The sequence below is a fragment of the Batrachochytrium dendrobatidis genome (assembly GCF_000203795.2).
Source record: "Batrachochytrium dendrobatidis JAM81 unplaced genomic scaffold BATDEscaffold_2, whole genome shotgun sequence".
Taxonomy (NCBI): domain Eukaryota; kingdom Fungi; phylum Chytridiomycota; class Chytridiomycetes; order Rhizophydiales; genus Batrachochytrium; species Batrachochytrium dendrobatidis.
This window is the reverse complement of record NW_006281100.1, coordinates 520,541-546,175: the sequence shown is the minus strand read 5'-3', so window position 1 is coordinate 546,175 and position 25,635 is coordinate 520,541. Positions and strand designations below refer to the sequence as shown.

Sequence of the window (25,635 nt, the reverse complement as noted above, 5' to 3'; positions counted from 1 at the left end):
GAGTTTAGTGACCATTCTGACTGCAGCAAGAATCGAGCCTTGTTTTTGATAATTGATGTTTTGTCACTTTTTCCAACTTGATCTCTAGTTTCTGCTACAGGATTGGAACTGGAGTTATTACTGCTATTATCTGGTTACCATGGCTGAAAAAGCACACAAGGACCAGCAGTATCAAGTATGTTTGATACTCTTTAAAAGACTTGCATGGCCACTGATATGTGTTGGCTCAATCTATGGCATTGAATCACATTGGTTTCTTTTTGGTTTCATGCATTACTAACTTTTGCTATTGTGTACTGGCTTGGTTTTCTGTTTTATTTACATTTACTTTGATCTGCATCGTCTATTAGTATGCAGGTATGTAGTCGATATTCCTACTCAACTTTGATTGGAATTTCTATTGTCCGCCAAAAACTACTGGACAATTATAAATAAATTGTCTGCATTGGTTATTCTATCCAGTCTCAAAGACTCGGCTATATACTGTCATGTTCTATATCTGACTGTCCTGCTGCTTGTTGTTTGATTCTATAACATGACTGATCTGTCCAATACAACCATTCTTGAATCGTTATAGGTATATCCAACTTGGTATTACAGGCTGACAGGTCAAGCACTTCTCGTAGAGATCATGAGCCTACCGGCGAACCTGAAACACTTTGGGGAAAGATTGGCAAAGGTCAGTTTGGAGATCGTGCTGCCAGCACTATTGCTGAAACTAAAATCCGCCTGGATAAAAAACGTAAAATGGATGCTGAAAAAAGCAAATCTGCTGGACAATCTGGCACTAATGGTGAGCGACTGTCAAGAAAGAATCTTATCAGTGAAAAGGACAGGTAGGGTGTAAACATTTGTATTTGTCTTGTTCAAGAGACTTGGTTAATACTGTACTGTTGCAATCTTATTGATGATTGCTTAAACACTATGCTTTCAGTGCACTTCAAGTGTAGTTTTGATGTAAATCTTTTATCCATATCATCTTAATGGACAGTTTTTTAAAACAACAGCATTAATGGCTTGTTATATTTCATATTCTTATCATCATTACGACTAGTCTCGCAAAAGGATATGGCTATACTGGAATTCTTGCCGCTACTGAGGATTTCGATGGACAGACATACCGTCCTTGCACTAAAGAAACTCGCCAAACATTCGAGTTGATCTTGGCCTTTCTTTCAGGATTTCTTGGCGATATTCAGCAAGATGTGCTGCGAAGCGCCGCAGATGCAGTATTGGAAACACTCAAAAATGATCTATTGAAAGACTTTGACAAACTTAAAGAAATTGAAGCGCTTCTGTCTGCTACAATCCCAGAATCCCAGTTTTCTCAGTTGATTAATCTTGGAAAAAAGATCACTGATTATGGCAAAAGTTTTTCAAATGCAGAAGTCAATGACGATAATGCTCGTGAAATGGATATTGATGATGGACATGGTGTTGCTGTTGTTTTTGAAGAAAACGAGGACGAGGACGGTAGTGACGATGAATTTGTTGTCGAAGATGCTAATGCCGATGAAGATGATGCTGGCGATGAGACAGATTTGAATTCTCGTCTCAAGGCAACTGGCACTGTAGATCGTGATGACAATGCATCTGCCAATGGTGACGATTTGGATGATTTTACCACCATTGTGCGTTCAGGAACTACTGCAATGCATGCCAACTCCAGATCAAATGGTGTCAATACATCTGCAACAGCAAAACATACTTCTCAAGAAAAACTTGATCCTCATAAAGTTGATGCGTTTTGGTTACAACGTGCTATTGTTCAGCACTACAGCGATGCACTTACTGCTCAATCTAAAACTGCTGCTGCCATGGAAATTCTGTCATCCGATGCCAATGCCCGTGACATTGAAAATGATTTGATGGGCTTGTTTGACTATGAGAAATTCGATCTAGTTCGTACTCTCACTAGAAATCGTAATGTTATTGTATGGTGCACTCGCCTCGCAAAGGCAGACTTGGCCGAGGAAAAGGAGAATATCAAGCAAGAGATGCGTGATAAGGATCTCGAGTATATTTTGGATGAGTTGAACTCTGCACCTTCTCGCAAGACGGATGTAGGCGGGCTTGTGACTGCTGCTGATAAGCGCAACGAGGATAGGGCTTTTGCTGAAATGAATATAGACGACGATGAGCAAAATGCTAATGGCATGGATGATGTTCAAGTGAATCCCACACCTGCTTCTGCACCTCGTGCTACTGTCGATCTTGAAGCACTTGCGTTTCAGCAGGGTGGCCATTTAATGTCAAACAATCGCTGTAAATTACCGGAAGGATCTTTCAAACGCACAAAAAAAGGGTACGAGGAGGTACATGTTCCAGCACCACTAGCACAGCCAATGGGTCAGGATGAGCAACTGATCAAGATTGCTGATTTGCCAGAGTGGGTCAAACCTGCTTTTGGCACCAATGTATCTCTCAATCGTATCCAGAGTCGGATTTACCCTACCGCTTTTGAAAAGGACGAAAACTTTCTTTTATGTGCACCTACTGGTGCTGGTAAAACAAACTGTGCAATGCTGACTATTTTGCGTGAGATTGGCAAGTATCGTGACAAAACTACTGGCACAATCAGTTTGGACAGTTTCAAAATTGTATACGTTGCTCCAATGAAAGCGCTTGTTGCTGAAATGGTAGGAAACTTTGGCTCACGGCTCAAGAGCTACGGTGTCAATGTTGCCGAACTGACGGGTGATCGCCAACTTACAAAGCAGCAGATATCAGAAACTCAGATTATTGTTACTACACCAGAGAAATGGGATATTATCACTCGCAAAGCCACAGATAGATCGTATACCAATCTTGTGCGTCTCATTATCATTGATGAAATTCATTTGCTTCACGACGAGCGTGGTCCAGTTCTTGAGGCTATTGTTGCACGTACGTTGCGTCAAGTTCAACAGTCGCAAGATCCCGTCCGTTTGGTTGGTTTGAGCGCTACTCTGCCCAATTATGCTGATGTTGCCACATTTTTGCGTGTAGACCCTGCTAGCGGCGTATTTTTCTTTGATAACAGTTTTCGTCCATGTCCGTTGAAACAGCAGTATGTTGGAATCACAGAGAAAAAAGCCATTAAACGTCTTGCACTGATGAATGAGATTGCGTATGAAAAGGTGCTGGAAGCGGCCGAAAAGGATGATCAAGTTCTTATTTTTTGCCACTCACGTAAAGAAACTGCAAAAACTGCCAAGATCATTCGTGACATGGCGATTGCCAATGACACCATTGGCTCCATTTTAAAAGACGATCGTGCCCGGCGAGAGATTTTACAAAGTGAATCAGAAAACTGTGCAAACGAAGACCTAAAGGACGTACTCCCATATGGTTTTGCCATTCATCATGCTGGAATGACCCGTCTTGATCGTTCACTTGTAGAAGATTTGTTTCGTGATAAAAATGTGCGAATTCTGGTTTCTACTGCTACGCTGGCTTGGGGTGTCAATTTACCCGCACATACTGTTATTATCAAGGGCACGCAGGTGTATCGTCCTGACCTTGGCCGCTGGGCAGAACTCAGTCCACAAGACATGTTGCAAATGTTAGGTCGTGCAGGTCGACCTTCTTTTGATACGTTTGGAGAGGGTGTTATTATTACGACTCATACCGAGCTACAATACTATTTGTCTTTGCTTAACCAACAATTACCTATTGAGTCTCAGCTTGTATCAAGACTGCCAGATATTCTCAATGCTGAAATCGTCATGGGTAATGTTCGGAGTCGGCAGGATGCCGTTGACTGGCTTGGATACACATACCTTTATATTCGTATGCTTCGAAATGGAGGGATCTACGGTGTTACCTTGGAAGATGCTGAAAATGATCCATACTTGATTCAAAAACGTATTGATTTAATACACGCTGCGTCCATGATTCTAGACAAGTGTAATCTGATTAAATACGACAAAAAAACTGGTCGGTTCCAAAGCACTGAGCTTGGTCGGATTGCATCCTACTTTTATATTAGCCATTACTCTATGTCGACTTACAACCAACACCTCAAGCCATCCATGAGTTTGGTTGATTTGTTCCGTGTGTTTGCGCTTTCCAACGAGTTTAAGCTTATTCCTGTTCGGGAAGAAGAAAAGCTTGAAGTTGCCAAGATGATTGAACGCGTGCCAGTTCCAGTCAAGGAAAGTCTTGACGAGCCTACTGCCAAAATCAATGTGCTACTACAGTCTTACATTTCCCAACTTCGACTTGATGGATTTGCTTTAATGAGTGATATGGTTTATGTGACACAATCTGCTGGGCGTATTATGCGAGCAATTTTTGAAATATGTCTTCGTCGCGGCTGGGCAGCATTAGCCCGCAAGGCTTTAGATATATGCAAGATGGTCGATAAACGAATCTGGCTTTCTATGAGTCCACTTCGCCAGTTTCGTGGGTTTCCAATCGAGGCAATCAAGCGGCTCGAGCGCAAGGACTTTTCATGGGATCGCTATCATGATTTAACTCCTCAAGAACTTGCTGAGCTTGCTGGTATGCCCAAGGCAGGAAAGAGTATTCACAAGTATGTTCATCAGCTTCCTAAGCTAATCATGCAAGCTCATGTACAGCCCATTACTCGTTCCATGCTCAAGTTTGAACTCACGATAACTCCAGACTTTCAGTTTGACGAAAAAACACATGGTGCAGCCGAGTCCTTTTGGATTTTGGTTGAGGATGTCGACGCTGAGCAAATTTTATATCATGATGTATTTGTGCTCAAGCAGCGATATTCTGAGGAAGATCACATTGTTTCATTTACTGTCCCCTTGTTTGAGCCGCTCCCTCCCAACTATTTTGTGAGCATCATCAGTGATAGATGGTTGCACCATGAGACTCGCCTTCCCGTTTCCTTTAAGCATTTGATTCTTCCAGAAAAAAACCCATTACACACCGAGCTAATGGATCTTCAGCCACTTCCTGTATCGGCATTAAAAAACAAAGCATATGAAGCCATCTATGCAAACATTGACACATTCAACCCCACTCAGACACAGGTTTTCAACTCTTTATATCAATCTGACGACAATGTTTTCGTCGGTGCTCCTGCAGGTTCTGGAAAAACGGTATGTGCTGAATTTGCACTTTTGCGCTTATGGGCAAAGAGTCCCAAAGCGCGATGTATCTATATTGGGTCTTTTGAAGAAGTCATTGATAACAAGCTTGCAGAGTGGCGAACCAAGTTTAGCGGACTGCTGAATGGCAAAAACATTGTTTCGTTGACAGGAGAAACTGCAGCAGATCTTAAACTTCTTGAAACTGGAGATGTCATTTTTTCTACACCACAAAAGTGGGATATGCTATCACGACGATGGAAACAACGTAAAAATGTTCAAACTGTTGGACTATTTATTGTTGATGATATTCATCTCATTGGTAGTGATATTGGCCCAGCTATCGAGGTGATTGTTTCACGTATGCGGTATGTAAGTGTTCAAACAGAAAACAAAATTCGAATTGTTGCTCTGGGAGCCTCGCTTTCCAATGCGTTGGATTTAGGAGAGTGGATGGGTGCTTCTGCACATACAATTTTCAACTTTCATCCGTCCGTGCGACCTGTACCACTTGAAATACACATTCAAGGGTACAACATTCCGCATTTTCCATCCTTGATGCTGGCTATGACTAAGCCAACATACCTTGCCATTTCATCTCTAGCAGAAACCAAGCCAGCAATTATATTTGTGCCCAGTCGTAAGCAAAGTCGCATGACTGCTGTAGAGCTATTGACGCTTTGTCTTGCAGATGGCGATCGGAAGAAATTTTTGCATTGTTCAGATGAGGATATCCAACCTTATTTGCAACGCATAAACGATCCAGCGCTTGTTCAAACGATCGAGTATGGTGTTGCATTTTACCATGAGGCACTTGGAAAAAGCGACAAGGCAATTGTAGAATCACTGTTTGATCTTGGTGCCATTCAAGTTGTTGTTGCTAGCCGTGACACCTGCTGGAGTTTGCGTTTACAAAGTCGCCTTGTAGTCATTATGGGCACTCAATACTTTGAGGGAAAAGAACATCGATATGTTGATTATCCCATCACGGACGTGCTTCAAATGATGGGCCGAGCATCGCGACCTCTTGCTGACGAGGTTGGGTTATGCGTTCTCATGTGTCAGAATGTCAAGAAGGAGTTTTACAAAAAGTTTTTGCATGAAGCACTTCCAGTCGAGTCTCATTTAGATTATTTTTTGCATGACCATTTCAATGCTGAGATTGTGACTAAAACTATCGAAAGCAAGCAAGATGCTGTTGATTATCTCACTTGGACTTTTCTCTATCGCCGCATGGCACTTAATCCCAACTACTATAATTTGCAAGGCACCACACATCGGCACTTGTCCGATCATCTTTCCGAGCTTGTTGAAAGCACCTTGGAAGAGCTTGCAAACTCCAAGTGCATCACAGTCGATGATGATGAAGTGGCTCCACTTAATCTTGGCATGATTGCTGCCTATTATTATATCAATTATGTCACTATTGAAGCATTTTCATTATCACTCAAACCAAAAACTAAGCTGCGTGGCATTCTTGAAATTGTTTCTGCATCTGCAGAGTTTGAGAATGTTCCTATTCGCCATCATGAGGATTCTATTTTAAAGCGTATCTACGACCGCTTGCCAGTCAAGGCAGAAACACCTAATTTTTTGGATCCTCACTTCAAAACCAATATTTTGCTTCAAGCTCATTTTTCGCGCTTGCAGTTGCCTCCTGATCTCGAATCTGATCAAAAGTTTATTCTTGAGCGTATTGTGCGTTTGATCCAAGCATGTATTGATGTAATTTCTTCAAACGGATGGCTTACTCCAGCTTTATCGGCTATGGAGCTTTCACAAATGTCGATTCAGGCGCTGTGGGAGCGTGACTCGCCTCTTCAACAGATTCCCCACGTTGATGCTGCAGCATTGAAGCGACTGGCTGCCGCCAGTGTTGAGCAAGTATTTGATGTTATGGAGATGGAAGATGAAGACCGCAACACTGCCCTACAAGTTACAAATCGCCAAATGGGCGACATTGCTCGCTTTGTCAACCGGTACCCTAATATAGATGTTCAGTTTCAAGTTGATGCATCCAAGGCATCTCAAGGTGATTCTGTTTCTGTTCGCGTTATTCTTGAGCGTGAAACTGATGAGGATGATGACGAAGGTGCGGGTGATGTTGGACCTGTGATTGCACCATTTTATCCACAAAAGAAGGATGAAGGGTGGTGGGTTGTTGTTGGCGATGCCACCGATCGTACCCTGTTGGCTATCAAACGGACCACTTTGCAAAAACGAGCACAGGTCAAGTTGGACTTTACTGTACCAGAAACGGCATTAGGAAACATGACGCTCAAGATTTATGTCATGTGTGATGCCTACATGGGTGTGGATCAAGAGTTTGATTTTAGTTTGGATGTTACAGAAGCCGAAGATGAGGAAGAGAAAGAAAATAGTAGTGGTGATGATAAGATGGAAGAGTGATTTTTGTCGATGAATGTTGCTTTTAGTCATTTCAATGAGTGTTTATGTTTTGGCCAATGAATTGATGACTTTTTTAGTCCAGCTTGTTTTACAGCTGTATTCACGTAAAATGGAGCATTTGTATTATCTTGCAACGATGATTTCTACTTGCTTTGGAATAAACAGTGACTACATATTAATGGTGCTTTCCTACTAGAAATTGGCATTTTGAATTCAATCAATACATCACTACCATATGATACTCGTAAGCTATCATTTTGAACTGGAGTTGTTTTTGATATAATTATACGCTGCATTCACCTGATTCATGTATTACAATCCAGTAGTGGGGTATGTTGTTGGTCAAATGCATCGGTTGTATTTTAAAATATCAGATACGCTTGCCATCTAGTTCAAGAAAACAACGATTGCATGTCGCAGGAATGCAACGGTTGTTCTCATGTTAATTATCAGAGCAATTACAGTAAACTAAAAAGTTCAGGGAAATGTTGTCCAGTAGATTGACAACAAGGTTGTAACATGGACATGTATGGACTCGCGCAGGTTTAATTGTGGGAATAAATGCTCAATCTATTGCGATATTGCAAGTTATTCGGTTGACAGGAAATACACATCACAAGTTAATAAACTTGACTACTCTGATTGAATCCAAGTCGCTTACTATCAAAATACTATGTTTTATAGTATTTGTCAGCGATTAAAATACTACATTGAATCCCCAAAAAAAATCAAAACTCGAATCATCATTTTCTACCCATCTTCACTTTGATATTATCATGCGACACTCGGCTACGACAAGAGCGTTCCAATATCTAGGCAGACAAAGCCGACAATCTTCGTCGAGCTATAGACTAAACATTTGTACGCCAGTATCACCCAGACATATCCATTCTTCAATGACATTAGATGCCACAGCTTTTCGCCCGAGTATGACATATCTATCCACATCGACCGCATTTGTATCAAACTGTTTACCTCGATCTACATTTGCAGAACTTGCTAATATAACCAAAGGCTCTTTTCCATTGATTGTTGATCAGCCCGTATACAATCATTCGCTGCAACAGCTGTTGAGTCATCAAGTGAGTTTTGATTCAACTTGAGCAGCATGATATGACTCAAGACATGATACTGTATGTTTAAAATCTAACCTTGTTTACATTGATTTACTTTGCATAATCCATGATGATGTGTGGCTAGGCACAATTGGACGTCGTAGATCTAGCGACTTTGCTAAGTGGACCTTCAAGAGGTGAAGCTATCCGGATCATGTTTGGCTGCTCAGTCAATGATGATATCTAGCAGGCATATTTATATCTTAAATGCCAAGTGTCATATCACTAAACGAATCGGTTAAGCATTCACTTTAGATCATCCTCCCGTATTTTACAGCTGTATTCACGTAAAATGGAGCATTTGTATTATCTTGCAACGATGATTTCTACTTGCTTTGGAATAAACAGTGACTACATATTAATTGTGCTTTCCTACTAGAAATTGGCATTTTGAATTCAATCAATACATCACTACCATATGATACTCGTAAGCTATCATTTTGAACTGGAGTTGTTTTTGATATAATTATACGCTGCATTCACCTGATTCATGTATTACAATCCAGTAGTGGGGTATGTTGTTGGTCAAATGCATCGGTTGTATTTTAAAATATCAGATACGCTTGCCATCTAGTTCAAGAAAACAACGATTGCATGTCGCAGGAATGCAACAGTTGTTCTCATGTTAATTATCAGAGCAATTACAGTAAACTAAAAAGTTCAGGGAAATGTTGTCCAGTAGATTGACAACCATAATGCCATGAAACTGGCTGCTTACTACACTGACGCTCCTATGGTGTTACATTTTGTGTGAATAGGGTTGTAAGAGCGCAAAATCAATTGTGGTTTGAAATCTTGAACAAATTTTGATAAACTAAATATTTATTGAAAGTATTGCAAAAACATTTAAACATCATCAAAGATATACGGAAAAATAAGATGCTTATTTATCTTGATAGAATTTTTTGGAATCAGATCAGCCAAAACAATTTTATCATATTTACTAGTGGACCAACGTGCTTAGGAGATGATCTAGTTCTTTGTGGTAGATGATGATTTCTCAGTAGTGGTTGTAGTAGTGGTAGATGATGATTTCTCAGTAGTGGTTGTAGTAGTGGTGGTGGATGGTTTCACAGTAGTAGTTGTAGTAGTGGTGGTGGATGGTTTCACGGTGGTTGTTGTAGTGGTGGATGGTTTCACGGTGGTTGTAGTAGTGGTAGATGATGATTTCTCAGTAGTGGTTGTAGTAGTGGTGGTGGATGGTTTCTCAGTAGTAGTTGTAGTAGTGGTGGTGGATGGTTTCACGGTGGTTGTTGTAGTGGTGGATGGTTTCTCAGTAGTAGTGGTTTTAGTGGTGGTGGATGGGCTTTCGGTAATGGCTGCTGTAACAGTAGCAGTAGATGAAACAGCCAAAGTTTGGGTCAAGCTACTTGGACGCGTCTCACTACTAGCGATTGTACTGCTGGATCCGGATACCGACACAGATGAAGTAGCGGTTGCTAAAGGAGTTTGCGAAGTCACAAACACAGAAGAAGTTCCGCTAACCATTGTGATCGTATAGGTAAATATTTCCTCAGTACAGGTCACTTCACTTGGGTCAGTAATAGTTGCGGTAAAAGACTTTACTTCAGTAGTGGTTGTTGTAGTGGTGGCGGATGGTTTAACAGTAGTGGTTGTTGTAGTGATGGCGGATGGTTTCTTGGTAGTGGTTACCGGTTTTCTCTTGACAACGGTTGCTGATCTTTTCCTGGAAACGATTACCGGTTTTTTCTTGATGGTGGTGGATGGTTTCTTAGTAGTGGTTGTTGTAGTGGTGGTGGATGGGCTTTCGGTAATGGTTGCTGTAACAGTAGCAGTAGATGAAACAGCCAAAGTTTGGGTCAAGCTACTTGGACGCGTCTCACTACTAGCGATTGTACTGCTGGATCCGGATACCGACACAGATGAAGTAGCGGTTGCTAAAGGAGTTTGCGAAGTCACAAACACAGAAGATGTTCCGCTAACCATTGTGATCGTATAGGTAAATATTTCCTCAGTACAGGTCACTTCACTTGGGTCTGTAATAGTTGCGGTAGGGGTAGAAACTTGTGGAGCTGGAATACTAGGAACCGGTTTGGGTGGTGGTTGAGGATATTCCATTGGTTTCTGAGGTACTTGTGTAACTGGAACACTAGGAACCGGCTTGGGTGGTGGTTGAGGATATTCCATTGGTTTCTGAGGTACTTGAGGTACTTGTGTAACTGGAACACTAGGAACCGGTTTGGGTGGTGGTTGGGGATATTCCATTGGTTTCTGAGGTACTTGTGGTACTTGAGGTACTTGTGTAACTGGAACACTAGGAACCGGTTTGGGTGGTGGTTGAGGATATTCCATTGGTTTCTGAGGTACTTGTGGTACTTGAGGTACTTGTGTAACTGGAACACTAGGAACCGGTTTGGGTGGTGGTTGAGGATATTCCATTGGTTTCTGAGGTACTTGTGGTACTTGAGGTACTTGTGTAACTGGAACACTAGGAACCGGTTTGGGTGGTGGTTGAGGATATTCCATTGGTTTCTGAGGTACTTGTGGTACTTGTGGAACTGGAACACTAGGAACCGGTTTGGGTGGTGGTTGGGGATATTCCATTGGTTTCTGAGGTACTTGTGGTACTTGAGGTACTTGTGTAACTGGAACACTAGGAACCGGTTTGGGTGGTGGTTGAGGATATTCCATTGGTTTCTGAGGTACTTGTGGTACTTGTGGAACTGTAATACTAGGAACCGGTTTGGGTGGTGGTTGAGGATTTTCTGGAGAAGCCGGGACATTTGGAACCGGAATACTAGGAATCGGTTCGCAAGGAGTTGGCTCAGACGGGGTACTAGGAACTTGTGTAACTGGAACACTAGGAACCGGTTTGGGTGGTGGTTGGGGATATTCCATTGGTTTCTGAGGTACTTGAGGTACTTGTGGAACTGTAATACTAGGAACCGGTTTGGGTGGTGGCTGGGGATTTTCTGGAGAAGCCGGGACATTTGGAACCGGAATACTAGGAATCGGTTCGCAAGGAGTTGGCTCAGACGGGGTACTAGGAACTTGTGGAACTGGAATACTAGGAACCGGTTTGGGTGGTGGTTGAGGGTATTCCATTGGTTTCTGAGGTACATTCGGGGTAGTGGTTGGAAGTGGAGTTTGGCCAGGAATAAACACTGGGCGAGTTGTAGTTCCCTGCTTTGGAACGTTCGGAACTTGAGGAGCGTTCGGAACTTGAGGAACGTTCGGAACTTGAGGAGTAGGGGGTTGTGGTGGAGCCGGCTCGCAAGGAACTTCTGGAGCTTGCGGAACTTGCGGAATTTCTGGAACTGGAATACTAGGAGTTGGTTTGGGTGGTGGTTGAGGATTTTCCGGGGGTGCTGGAACATATGGTGGTAGTTCTGGAACTGGAATACTAGGAGTTGGTTTGGGTGGTGGTTGAGGATTTTCCGGGGGTGCTGGAACATATGGTGGTAGTTCTGGAACTGGAATACTAGGAGTTGGTGGGGGAGTCGGTTCGCAAGGAATTTCTGGAACTTGTGGGACTTCTGGAACTTGCGGAACTTGCGGAATTTCTGGAACTGGAATGCTAGGAGTTGGTTTGGGTGGTGGTTGAGGATTTTCCGGGGGTGCTGGAACATATGGTGGTAATTCTGGAACTGGAATACTAGGAGTTGGTTTGGGTGGTGGTTGAGGATTTTCCGGGGGTGCCGGAACATATGGTGGTAGTTCTGGAACTGGAATACTAGGAGTTGGTTTGGGTGGTGGTTGAGGATTTTCCGGGGGTGCTGGAACATATGGTGGTAGTTCTGGAACTGGAATACTAGGAGTTGGTGGGGGAGTCGGTGGAATAGTAGTTATCTTGCAGGGTTTGCGAACCATAATGCGACGACACTTTAGTCTCTTCTTACCACGGATCAACGGGTTAGGGTTTGACGTAGTTTCGTATGTCCCGGCAGCAGGTACTGTTTCTTGGGGAGTATTATTACTAGGTGGAGGAGCGGTTGCCTGTGGCTGAGGAGACTGTCCAGCTGGTAAGGGAGCGGTTGCTTGTGGCTGAGGAGACTGCCCGGCTGATGGTGGCGCGTTTCCACTTTGTTGTTGAGAAGGTAGTCCGGCAGTGTTGGTGGAAGCCGGAACACCCGATAAAGGAGGTTCGCTCGATTGGGTAGGCAAAGTGCTACTTGAGCTTGTAGATACAGATTCGCTCGTTGAAATTGCAAATGTTTTGGTTTGGCCATAAACATCAGGAAGAATAATTGGAACCTTGCTTGATAGTTCAGAAACCAATGAGAAAAGTGGAGAAGGATTCTTGCTTGGACCAGTGGGTAACGCATAAGATAAAACTGAAGTTGTTTTGGATGAACTTGTAGTAGTAAGTGTCAAGGTCGTAGTGGCTACTGCTTGATTTTTACTAAACACATCACCGTATCCCATTGGAGCGGGAGCGGCATTGGTATGTGTTATAGCAAGTGCCGTGAGTGTAAATACTTTAATGGCACTAGAAAAAAGAGTGAAATGACAAGTCATCTTGGAAAAGCTATAGATCTTTAGAAGAGTCAGTTAGATATGATCCCTATTGCAGCGATTGAATAGTTTAAAAAGGCACGAGATGATGGCAATACCTTTAGAGATACAGGTGTAAATATATAGTATATATAAACAAGCTTGGATATGCTACTAGTACAAAGCTGGAGAAATGAACAATGATTGGAAGTATTTGTAAAGTTTGCTGTAGGTTATGTAAAATCTTAACCAAAACGCATATACTACCGATTCGAGCCTTTTGTAAAAGTGGAAGGAAAGTAGAAAAGATATCCTTTTGAATGGTTCAAGTATTTGTAGATGTACGGCTCACTGGGCTGGCTATTGGAAACGCTTTGATACGAAACGTTTTGTGTAAAGATTGGGGCTTTGTTTTGTAGATGAAGTCAAGCTTAATGGATGATGAGGTAGTCGGGCCAATCAGTCTGGTGGCACCATACAATACTGTTTGTTTATTGTTGTCAGCGAGCTTTCATGGCTCCATTTTTACATGCAGTAAAAGATTGTGCTGCTGACAATCACCTATTGTTTGATGGACATGGAAGGATGCAGTATTAAAGATACTGATATTCCTTGTGACCATGAACGTCTCGAGTATGGATTTGTATCGCGATACGCGTGTAGACGGTGATTGGCTTGCTAGACAAATCAATCAGCTGCAAATCAATGTTGCATTCTCCTATTGTTTCAGTACTCTAATGTCTAGCCATGTTAAACGGCCACTTTACATATCCAATACATATTTTGATGTCATTACCAAATGCTTTATTCTTACTTTGTCTTGATAATGCAACAGTTGTTTGAATACTTGTCTAAAGTTTTACGCCAAGTGCCACTTTAATAGAAATGTTATCATTGCTTGCAATCGGCCGTGAAGTAGATTGTCTGTTTAGCCTATTGTTTGTCCACACCAGGACTTGGAAAATTTGGATTCAATCTTTGCTATATCGCTTTTCGTGGCAGTCACATACTTATGTTAATCATACTACATGCCGCATATCATATGCAAATTTATCAACTCAGAGCCACTTGAACCCAATTTATTCTATGGTGCCAATTCTTCACGCCACATATACTTTCCATTGGCTGTATGGATGAAACACATTTGATATGCCACCATCTAATTCTCTGAAAAATTCTGACATGCATTCATGGCATAAACTATTTCTCAAACAATTCTTCGAGTTTGCGTTTTTCTATATATTTGCCAATTATCACCATTTCTGCACAAAAAGTTTGGAGTTGTATTATTCGTACTTGTACTCAATATCTGCCAGCTGGCGACTCGTTGAAATTTGGCCCTTTGCATTATACAGTGTCTTGTAAATCATTCATTTTATATATCTATTTTAAAGACAGTTTTATACTGTATCAACCCCTTTTTAAATATCCAATCAGACGTGGGCTTATATTTATACTTCCACAATGCATATATTCACTGTGATCCTTACTGTAATTGCAACCATTGCAGCAATTGTTCAAGCTGCACCAGCTACAACGTGTTCCACTCCAAAAGTACGCCAAGAATGGCGCAAGTTGACACAGGCTCAGCACTCTGCCTTTTTAAGCGCAATCGACAAGCTCAAAAACCGCCCAGCCTCATCTCCGGTTTCTAATAGCCTGAGTGGCATGGCCCAGTGGAACTACGATCAATTTGTAAAAACTCACTGGGACAGCCAGGCCATTGGACACGGTTTGGTATGTTGTTCGTATTTAGGATTTAGGATTTATGGTAGTCTCAGGTCAGTACTAACCGAGTTTGTTTTCAATGCGCTAGCCCGTATTCTTGCCATGGCATCGGCTTTTTATTGCAGGATTTGAGCTGGCTTTGCAAAGTATTGACCCTTCAGTCAACCTTCCATTTTGGGACTGGTCTTTAGATTCGCAGAATCCAGGTGCATCCGATTTGTTTTCCTCGAAAAACTTTGGTGGAAATGGTCAAGGCAATGATCATTGTGTCAAGGATGGTGTTACCAAAAACTGGAAAGTGACATACCCAGATGCTTCTCAACGCCCAATGGCACCTTGTCTTACCCGATGCTTCAACTTTACGACTCTGTACCCTCCAGAAGCGGTTACATTTGTTATTGACCAGTCTAAAACTTACGACGAGTTCCGATCCAATCTAGAATCTGGTCCCCATGGGTCCGTGCACAACCAGGTTGGAGGGACTTGTGGAGATATGGGTGGCATGTACTCTACCAACGATCCCATTTTTTTCCTCCATCACGCAATGGTTGACCGAATCTGGTCTATATGGCAACTCAAGTGCAATGGTGCTCAAATCAATACATTTAGCGAAGACCCCAGTGTTGTCATGGCACCATTTGATCTCAGTCCCAGCGCAGTCATGTCTACTACTGCGGGGAGCCCCCTTTGCTACAACTATGGATCCAGTGCTAGTGATTTGCCTATGCAGCTTGCGTGCCCGAATGGAGCTTCTACAGGTAAAATGATTTGGCTGTTCCGATGACTATTTCTTGAAGTTTTGGAACAAAACCGACAATTTGGGTTGCTTGTTTCTATGTAGTTTGCCTTTGAATTTTAGCAAATACTAGAGTACACCTAAATCTAACGTAATCCATGTTTTGACCCATTGTTGATTCCATAGCATTTCCTTCGAGTACTGGCTCAGTTCCTACAGGGGGTTCTAGTTCACAATCGAATTCACACTCCACTGCTAGTGCAAGTCCAGCTACGCCCAGCACCAGTACTAATGGACAACAGCCAGTTGTGTTACCATCAACCAAGGAACCCAAAGCAGGCATCCTGGATCAAGATCCTCGAGCCAATAGCACCACAGGCTTATCCACTGAAGGTAAAATTGACGTGAACCTAGCAGGTAATTGGCTAGCCAACCTTTTGTTTGAACTCGTGCCCAATGCCAAACACAATCTGTTGCATGTTGAAACCGCATCGAGTAATACTAGCGAGTCAAGCTCAACCTTTGCTCTGTCCAGCACATCGACTCAGTCTGCCACGTCTACTATTGAACCTGTCCTTGACCGTCGCAGTAACTTTGATGAGCTTCAACCACTCTCATTTGAGATCCTAAAGCGATCAGCAAATGACTCGCAAGACACTTACACGCCCAATTCCAACAATGGAATCCAAGCACCCAATGCCAACGATTTCGAGGACATGGAAAACCTTCGATATCCTCCACATGTTCCAGACAGATGGCTTTTAATGAACAATTTGGATCTTGAAAACGCACGAGCATTTGAGAAATTGGTTCAAAAGATCATCGATGCATGCAACAACAAGCACGGATACACTTCACCAGCAGCACTCAGGTTCTTCAACACTTACAATATTCTTGGAAGGTTTATTATTAGTGTACATATTGAGATTGATTCGAGCAGTGGATGAATGTTTGGTAGCAATTGAAGTAGGAAAATAAACAGTTGAATATTGAGCCAGAAGGCAGTAGTTGTTGAGTAGTTGAGACCAAGCAGAAGACCAATAATCACATAAGAGCGTCTGGTTGGATCAGACAGAGGTTTAACCATCTTAAAGCAACACATGGCATCTAACCTCACAGACTCTGAAGTTCAGAACACTCTGCAGAAACGAACGAGTGCCTTTTCGTTGTTCAGGTCTCGATGGAGCAAGTCAGCAGCCACCACTTCAAACACTACATCAGATGTTGCTCTGTCTGGCTCTGACCATCTGCAGAAACCTTTGTCTGACACTCGTTTAGGGTTGGAAAACAGTCCGTCTGTAGTCATGCCTCGGCTGTCTGCTTCCAACCAAGACTCTTTGCATGCTCTTGATTCTTCTTTGGACCATTCTTGCATCAACTCTTTGAATGATTCTTCCAGCAACACTACTGTTCCTGCTGCTGCTATTCTGATCCCTCCACGGTATGCTTGTATCTAACATCCTTATAATAATACATCATCTGTCGTACTGCTCTAAATCTGCTTGTAATCCATTTAGATCTTCATCCATGTTGGCTCTCTCTGAATCTTGTATACCCAATTCCGTGATTACTCTTGCCAAAAATGATCCTTCTTCTAAAGACTGTATTGCTAAATCTCCATCAAGACTTGCTGGTTTCTTTCAATCCAACAATGCATTACATGAATCACTCAATCCAAACAGACCTCACGGCTATGCAAGCTCATCATCAACATCTCCTTCTGAATTGTCACCTACAAAAAGAAAGAGTGCCATGAAAGTCGGTGTGCCCATTGTCAAACGAAAATCTTCAACAGGTAGGTTTCTACTGTATTGATTATCATTCTTGTTAATGCATTCCATGACTTGCATCATTTTTGATACCAGTTCATCTCAACTCTTTTTATTCAAAAGGCTCATTGGAACCTTGTATTGCAATTTCAACTCAATCTTCTCAAGGCAACGTCGTCATCTCGCGATCACTTCCGGCATCCTCGTTTCAGCATCATGCATACAATTCACATAATGATACTCTAAAAACAGATACATATGAGTCTACCCCTAAATCACCACCAAATCTCTTGTCCAAATCAAACATCTCTTTATCACTGCCTTTTGGTCGTAGATCAATTAGCTACTCATCTCATACATCAAACCCTGATATCGCTCATCATGACCGCATTGCATACCCAACATTTCAGCAGAAAGACTCGCATCATCATTTTTCTTTACAACAGAACAAGTCCAAATCATCTAAACAGCCTTCATCCATTGTCTTGCCTATTTATAACTCCTTATCACGACGTCCCATGTCATCAGACTCACGTGTCTTGTCATTCCATGATACTGAACCAGTGTCGGTGCCACGGAAATCAGATTCTCGTCGAATGTCAAACCCTCCTTTTACTGAGCCTGTCAAGGAAACTTTTCAAATGGTACGTGATTACGATTCACAAACTGGAAACAAGATGATCAATCACTACATGGTGTTTGGAGAGCTTGGACGTGGATGTCATGGAAAGGTCAAGCTGTGTTTAGATACTATAACGGGTGAAAAATGGGCTATTAAAATCGTGGAAAAAACTGCCAAACGGCGATTTCAAAGCAAATTGTCTGCTGCTGCTCGTGCTGCCGCTGAAGGTGGCCTTAATCCACCCAATCCTCATCTTGAACGCATCAAACGAGAAATCGCTATACTAAAAAAGTGTGCTCATCCACATGTCGTGCGTTTGCGCGAGGTCATTGACGATCCACACTCTGACAAAATTTATCTTGGTAAGTTTTATAGTCTGCCGCACTAATTCTTAGTATTTATATTGAAATCATTGTCATGCAAGTGATTTGTTAATCGTCTTGAGCTGTCAAATTAAACTACATGCTATCTAATAGTGCTCGAATACTTGGAGGGTGGAGATATTGCATGGAGCAACAACGCAGAGCATCCAAAGCCTATACAATCTGTAGACGAAGCTAGACGAATTTTTCGTGATGTAGTTTGTGGCGTGCAATATTTGCACTATCAAGGAATTGTGCATCGTGATATTAAGCCTGCAAATTTGCTGTGGACTGCAGATCATAGAGTCAAAATATCCGACTTTGGTGTTTCAGTTTTTGTTGGTCAAAAGCGAAGCCGTAATGCTGTGTTATCCAGGCAGACATCTGCTGGTATTCACGGCAAGGTGAAAGATGTACGTATCAGTACACAACATATACGGGATAAATCACGGCGTTCTATTAGTTTTTCTCGATTTCAAGACGAGGATAATACTCTAGATCACCTTCCGTCAGGGGTAATGAGTGATGGAGGTGTTTATTCAGATGATGCTATAGATGCAGTCAACGAAGATGACGATACCCTTGAAGCAGACGAGCTAGAATTAGCCAAAACCGCTGGATCGCCAGCATTTTTTGCTCCTGAACTTTGTGGTATGCGAGATGATGATTTTATTACTACTGGGTTTAATTCGCCCAATTGCTCCCCTATTTTAATTGCCTCGTCTAAGAAACCATCCGAATACGATACCAGCGACACATTCAAAGACTCCAATTCTTTTAGTCCACATACTTCTGCCTCCACTGCACCATCTTCACTCTCCACAAGCTTACCACAGGGCTTACTTTCATATAGACGTCCACCCCATCACTTTTCACCTGAAAATCAGTCCACTTTTAACGAATATCCACTTCCATCAACTCCATTGTCCAGTTCCTGCATGCAAAACGCAAAGTCTACTTTAGACCCTGACTTGACTTCTGGCATTCACAGTTCAAATCTACACAATGGATCATTTTTCACAAACGTACATTCTCGCCTTAGCCAATCCAATATAGATGAGCAGTATGCTAGTTTAAACTCGGGTGTACGTTCTGAACTGAAATCTGATACAAACATACAGCTAGTCCCATCATTGAAAACGTCTTTTAGCTCATCTCTTTCAAAGCATGCGCACAGCAATACTAATAACAGTATAACCTCGGATACCTTTGCAGCTGGAAAAAGAAGTACCAATTTTTTTCATGAAAAATCGCTGCATCGCTCATCACCTGGATTCAACGAAGATGCAAATGATCCTAGCTGTTTACATTCTACTCCTTTGGAAGATGTTGGCGAATCTATTCCCGGCTCTGATAACAGCTTAACAGGTTTATCCAATGTAAAGACACACGCTGGACATTCTTCAAACTTTAATGAGCCAATTTCTGCAAAAAATGGCGGTTCGACTGTGCAATTTGATCTACGAGAGGCTATAGAGATACCATCGACCACTTGTTCACAATTACCAGCGAATGATTCTGGTGATAAATTGATACCCATACAACTACCCGAGATAGTGTCACCTCATATAGAAATAGGATCAGATGTGCATTCTCGAAAGCTTTCTTTGGCAGTGGATCAAACGCCAATTTCTACACCCATTCGTAATCAAGAACTTTACAATACTCCATCAACTGCAATGAACAACGCCAATACTTTGACTGGAAAAAAAGTTGAGGCATCAGACACAGCGATAGTTTCTCAACAAAAACTACCATTGCTTGGTGCACCTATTGATATATGGGCTATGGGTATCACTCTGTTTTGTTTTGTATTTGGTAAAGTTCCGTTCATGGCGGAAACTGAGTATAGTCTATTTAATGTTATTGTCAAAGATCCACTTGTGATTCCGGATGAGCCTCATATAACTGATGATCTACGTAATCTATTCCATCGATTGCTTGAGAAAGAACCCACACTACGTGCAACACTGGATGAAGTACGATTTCATCCCTGGTTGACGGAAGATATGTCGGCAGAAGATCGTAAGCAGTGGCTACACGAAACAGATCCTGCTTTCCAATACGCTGAACGATTATTTGCATCTGAAGAAGATGTTAGCCATGCAGTGACTATGATGGACAAGATACGCAATCGTATCAGAAAGATTTCAAATTCGTTTCACAATCTTGCTGCTGGATTGAATTTTCGAAGACGGACAGTCAGTATGTCTAGTGTTGTTGATGCCGACTCGCCTGTTCAAACAAATTCTCCAGCAAACAGTTCTTCTCGTAAAGGAAAAGGACATTCGCAATATGATGCAGATAAGCAGCCGCACTCTGCCAATGAAATTCCGCAGCCTGTATTACCATTGCCACTTTCGCCATCACAATCGAAAGATGTTCAACTAAAAATTGGTAAATCGTCTAGTTTTGGGGATGCTGCATCCAGGCGACGATCGCTTCTTTCTTCAGCAATATTACCCTCATTGTTTCCCACTACTCAGACTTTTCAGGAGCAATCAAGCCACGCAGTTTGCTCAAAATCCCACCAGGAACAGGGTTTCTCCTACTCACAACCCTCTATTGCACAACCACTCAAACCGACCATAATCTCAGCACGATGTTCTGTAGATTCACCACAACCCATCATTACCTCGACTATCACCAGCTCAGGAGTCATGCCATCTACCTCGTCCAGACAGTCTTCCGACTTGCCAGCATGGGTTCGTTGGGGTGATGCAGAAGTAGCTTCTAAATTTCCTCAACGCACATCGACACACTCCAACTCTCATAAGGCTTGGGAATCTTTGGGTTCTTTTACACAGAGTTCACCTGCAAGTCCTGTTTACCCTATTCGTACATCACTGATGCCAACAGAAGCCTTTGTAGCGCCAGCATCTCCTTTAAGGACCACATTTATTCCAGACACTTTAGAGAATGCATCTCCGCAACTTCGGCAAGCGCTTTTTCAGTTTTCTGGATCTCCTGGATCCTATGACAGTCCATACAGCCCTACCTCCAACATGGGTTATGATACAGATCTCGGAGGATATTTTAATACACAGTTGAATTTAAACGACTATGACCATGACAACGATTTCGGTATTGGAAAAGACGACGAAGAGGATAATGAAGCAACGATAGAAGCCGAGCGCCAGCGTGTGCTTGCTTGGTCGCAATCTTTTAATGGCGATGTCAGTGATGAAGATGCATAAAAATAAGCTTTTGGTTAGTTGTTTACTACCATCAAATATATATAGCAATCTTGACAGCTAGTTTTACCTGTCTAGTATAAACAAACTTGTATTTTAAATACATCACGACTGGTGACAATGGACATGAGAATGCAGAGATAATAAAAATGAGAAGTTGTCAACAACCATCAATGTGTCAAATAATGATTCATCTAGTGAAACAATGTTTTTTTGTCTGTTGCTCTACATCTATCAAGTGCATTTTTTGCCAAAATGCTGTCAGCCTTATGGTATCGAGTTGTTTAGTTTCAAAGTGCGCTTTGGTGATGCTGTTTTGTAAATGTCGGTAAATTGCTGATTTGAATGGCATGGACATACATCGTTTCATGTACCACAGCGGCAATTTGACTTGTTGACACGGTCAGTTTGCTGAGCGACTTGCTTTCATCAATTCGATATGGAACAACATCACTCATTTGGTCTAGCGGCGACTGTTTGCTGAACTTGATGTTGGTCTTGTTCTGACGCGAGCCTCAGCATTCCATCTAAAGTATGTCACTAAAGTGTTCCATTTCCCGTAAATACGATTATTACAACCGACAGTATATTCTTTTAATCTCCACGGTGACATAACATTGGAAATCTCTAGTATAAAATATCAGCTGCCATACTTTTCAAAGCATCATTTTATTTTAATATCGAGTTATGTCGTTGTCCACCTAAGCACTTCAATATCATATTTCACAAGAGATATCACAGCTGCCACATACTTTATTTTATATCAAACTGTTTTTGAAAGGCATTCAGACTCGTGAATCGTAGAATACATATCACACTACTCATCACCACTTGCCAAAATGGGCAACTACAATACAAGACTTCCCCAACAAGCAATATCGGCACACTTTATCCCCCTCAAACTCCTTGGGAAAGGCAATTTTGCAAAAGTGTATCTTGTCAAACACAAACAAGATCAAACCCTCTATGCTCTTAAATTATCCCCAAAAGCCAAAATGCGCAAGGAAAACAAGCTATTGCATATCATTAACGAACGCAATATCCTTGAAGGACTGCATCATACATGCATAACTGAGTTGTGCTACTCGTTTCAAGACAATTTGGGATTGTTTATGATTTTAGAATTTGCTGATTCAGGGGATTTGCGATCGCATATGAAGGCGCATTTATGGAGTGAGGTAAATACCTTTGTTATTTTTGTGGGGTCAAGGGTTGTATTTAGATTTTGATGGAGATTGTGCTGATTATTTGCATGCCATTCCATTGTGATTAAACTATTGTGACTAACATATTTGACGTGATATCTTGACTCAATCGATTCAATTGGGCATATCTGTCTGATGTTAACCCTGCAATTAGAACGATGCCATGTTTGTAATCTCGGAAATTGCTTGTGGGCTAACATATCTTCACAAAAAAAAGATTGTACATCGAGACATCAAACCTGAAGTAAGCCTATATTAATGATTTGGACCATTTCAAACAAATAATGTCAAGCTTTGCTGATATGATTGTGCTTCTTATCAACGAGTATAGAATATACTGATGGATAGTTTGGGACACGTGTTTATTTCTGACTTTAATGTTGCAATTCGGCAGCAATCTGGGCTACCAATCCGATCTGTAGCAGGAACAGAACCATGTAAGCATGTCGTCATCTCAGTCTACCTTTGACTAGTGTATAGTTTTGGGCAATAGCTATATATACGATTAAATCAAACTGACATTTATCCACCGCAAATTCACGAGTTATTAGATATGGCGCCGGAAATACTCAACCATATCGGGTATCATGCGGCAGTAGACTGGTGGTCACTGGGCGTTGTACTATTTGAAATTATACATTCTGAACGTCCCTTTCGAACGCGCAACAGACGAGAGTTTATCAAAAAAGGAGCATTTACATTTCCGTACCACATTCCAGCCATTTCCAGTGCATGTAAAGATGCCATTAGCCGATTTCTGGCATTTGAGCCAACCCAGCGTATGGGATTTGAAAAAATAGGACTGGAAATGCTTTACTCGCATCCGTTTTTTGTCGATATACCATGGAAAGATGTTGGGAATAAAAAGTATGCTCCACCCTACCGGCCATCTATGGATGACCCGCATTTCATGCATTCTTCACCCACAGTGGAAGGTGTCGATGAAGATTTTGAACGGCTGATTCTAAATGCCAATGCTTTACCCCACATAGCAGGTGATATGAACCTTGAGTTTGATCAAGATGTAATTTCAGATTTTTTTTATTACAACAGATCGATAGACAAAGGAAGACCACTGCCTACTTTACCTGCATCCACACCATCCAAACTTGAGCAATCCAATCCATCGAAAAAGCAGTTGACTGAAGAAATGATGGGAAACAATGGTCCAGATTACTTTAATAGTTTCCATGGAACCACCAATGCCACCAATACTGGAAATTGTAGTCGAAGACCCTCGCGAGCTTCGATTTTAGGTCGTCGCACAAGTGTTAGCGTGCCAAGTGATTGTCATACGCCCATCATGACACCTAAATCCAGACCCAGTATACTCTCAAATACCAGTAGCAAATGCCGACCATCTGATTCATTTAGCATCCTACCCAAGCTTTTCAAAGGTTTAGGCGCGCGCTGTACATCTAAAAACCTGTCCGAGGGGATTCACTCTGATGTTCATAGCGCAGGTAGCTGTTCAGATACCAGTCGACAACCATCAAATATACTCATAGATACAGATTTGTTGCATGTTACACACGAAATGGAAAGTTTCGAGTTGAATGGCAGATCGATATCAAACCCATTGGTTCCTTTACAACAGCCACTGCTTCAATCCATGACCAATGCAAAAGGATTTACTTCTCGGCGTCGCCATTCTATTTCGTCACCTGCATTTGGTGGTCGTGCTGCAAGCGACAAATTAGAATCGGATCAGCTGGGTGGATTACAAAACAAGAGTCCCGATTTGACTTCGATTATGACCACAGCAATGCTAGCTCGCAAATATGTATGTGTACCAAATAATGGTGAGCGGCGAAGTAGCGATGCAGGATCGTGCCCACGGAGTTTGGGAATCGATGCTTTGCGTGGAACTAACCAACAGCCATCTGGTGGGCAACCCATTTTTCTTAATGTTCCCGTAGCGTCTGGGCGTCGGAGATCATCAGGTCAAGTACAGCTCGAAGCTGTGTTGGAAACAGGTGGTGGATACCATGCTGTTTAGACCGATTGTATTTGCCAGATATTGTAGCAGTCTGTTTGAATGCATTATCTGTATCAGAATTAGATCTTGATTGGGTATTGGAAATGAACTAGTGATACAAAACACGTTTTAGTTTAATTTGCAGAAACTTTAGCTTTTGCAAGTAAATTGGTCAATATCAGCATCAGCTTGGTGATCAACGAGTCAAATACTTTCAAGTTTTGAAACTATAATGGTCAAATGCAGTTTTATTAATGCAACTGTCAGTTTATTATAACGTTTTGGTATAAAATCAATCCCGTTTAACGAGTAATCTCGAAAACATCGACAGCTTCCTCGACCTCGTTAGGATCGCCTGATTTGGAAGGCATCATCTTTTTGACAATGACATACTTGACACGATTTGCAAATTCACTGTCGACATCAACGCACTTGTCATCATTTTCATTGCAGTAGCTATCGTCACCAATGCTAGTTACACTAGATGAAGCGGCCTGGTTTGACGGGCTTGGGGTTGCATTTGAGATACCGTTGCTAACTTGGGGGACTGGGTTTGAAAGCGTGGTGCCGCAAAGTAAAAGTGCTACCAAGCCTAAGGTGCGAGCAGATGTAAGCATGACTGAGATCAAAAGGTCGAGATAAGAGCTAAATGGGTTGGACTACTGAGTATTCAGAGTTTGAAAAGAACACTAGGGATATATTAGTGAGTAGTAACGACATGACATTAATCTTGCATTTTATAATTTTAATTGGGAGGAGGATGGGAACAAGAATAGTGAGCGCATTTGTCACGCCCATCGAGAGGCACAATTTTGGCAATATGGAAAAATAATGTAGAACCTTGTTGGGAACAAGAAAGCTTGACAAACTGAAGGCGGAGAGAAAAGATGGAAAATTGCCAGCCATCACCCCAGCATATCATGCATTGGGGCGGTATTTGCGTAAACTTCAACCACACTTGCACCTATATAGTCTATGCTAATTTAAAACAATCATGCAGTTTTATGAACCAAACAC

At 41.9% G+C, this 25,635-nt stretch overlaps 6 protein-coding genes across 6 annotated transcripts; 4 read left to right on the top strand and 2 right to left on the bottom strand.

The window, feature by feature from the left end:
• Positions 1–139: 139 nt before the first annotated feature.
• On the top strand, positions 140–7,631 carry BATDEDRAFT_34385 (ATP-dependent RNA helicase BRR2; the record flags this gene model as incomplete). The annotated part of the gene is made up of 4 exons (XM_006676719.1): positions 140–175; positions 351–357; positions 578–836; positions 1,055–7,631. 4 exons carry the CDS (start codon positions 140–142, stop codon positions 7,452–7,454), a joined length of 6,702 nt encoding a protein of 2,233 aa, XP_006676782.1. The 3' UTR covers positions 7,455–7,631.
• A 1,910-nt stretch (positions 7,632–9,541) lies between these two features.
• Positions 9,542–13,048, bottom strand: BATDEDRAFT_86604 (uncharacterized protein; the record flags this gene model as incomplete). Its single annotated transcript, XM_006676836.1, has 1 exon — positions 9,542–13,048. The coding sequence occupies one exon, from the start codon at positions 13,046–13,048 to the stop codon at positions 9,542–9,544; it is 3,507 nt and encodes a 1,168-aa protein (XP_006676899.1).
• Positions 13,049–14,488: 1,440 nt separating this feature from the next.
• BATDEDRAFT_86168 (uncharacterized protein) lies at positions 14,489–16,435 on the top strand (the record flags this gene model as incomplete). Its single annotated transcript, XM_006676963.1, has 3 exons — positions 14,489–14,761; positions 14,841–15,510; positions 15,675–16,435. The coding sequence occupies 3 exons, from the start codon at positions 14,489–14,491 to the stop codon at positions 16,433–16,435; spliced, it is 1,704 nt and encodes a 567-aa protein (XP_006677026.1).
• A 1,514-nt stretch (positions 16,436–17,949) lies between these two features.
• Positions 17,950–20,193, top strand: BATDEDRAFT_9379 (uncharacterized protein; the record flags this gene model as incomplete). The annotated part of the gene is made up of 4 exons (XM_006676442.1): positions 17,950–18,241; positions 18,356–18,583; positions 18,812–18,892; positions 19,973–20,193. Coding segments are annotated over 4 exons (822 nt in total), but the record flags the coding sequence as incomplete, so codon positions are not given.
• Positions 20,194–22,274: 2,081 nt separating this feature from the next.
• Positions 22,275–23,535, top strand: BATDEDRAFT_9571 (uncharacterized protein; the record flags this gene model as incomplete). The annotated part of the gene is made up of 4 exons (XM_006676465.1): positions 22,275–22,613; positions 22,795–22,884; positions 22,972–23,077; positions 23,192–23,535. Coding segments are annotated over 4 exons (879 nt in total), but the record flags the coding sequence as incomplete, so codon positions are not given.
• Positions 23,536–24,920: 1,385 nt separating this feature from the next.
• BATDEDRAFT_86603 (uncharacterized protein) lies at positions 24,921–25,235 on the bottom strand (the record flags this gene model as incomplete). The annotated part of the gene is made up of 1 exon (XM_006676835.1): positions 24,921–25,235. The coding sequence occupies one exon, from the start codon at positions 25,233–25,235 to the stop codon at positions 24,921–24,923; it is 315 nt and encodes a 104-aa protein (XP_006676898.1).
• Between the last annotated feature and the right edge of the window lie 400 nt (positions 25,236–25,635).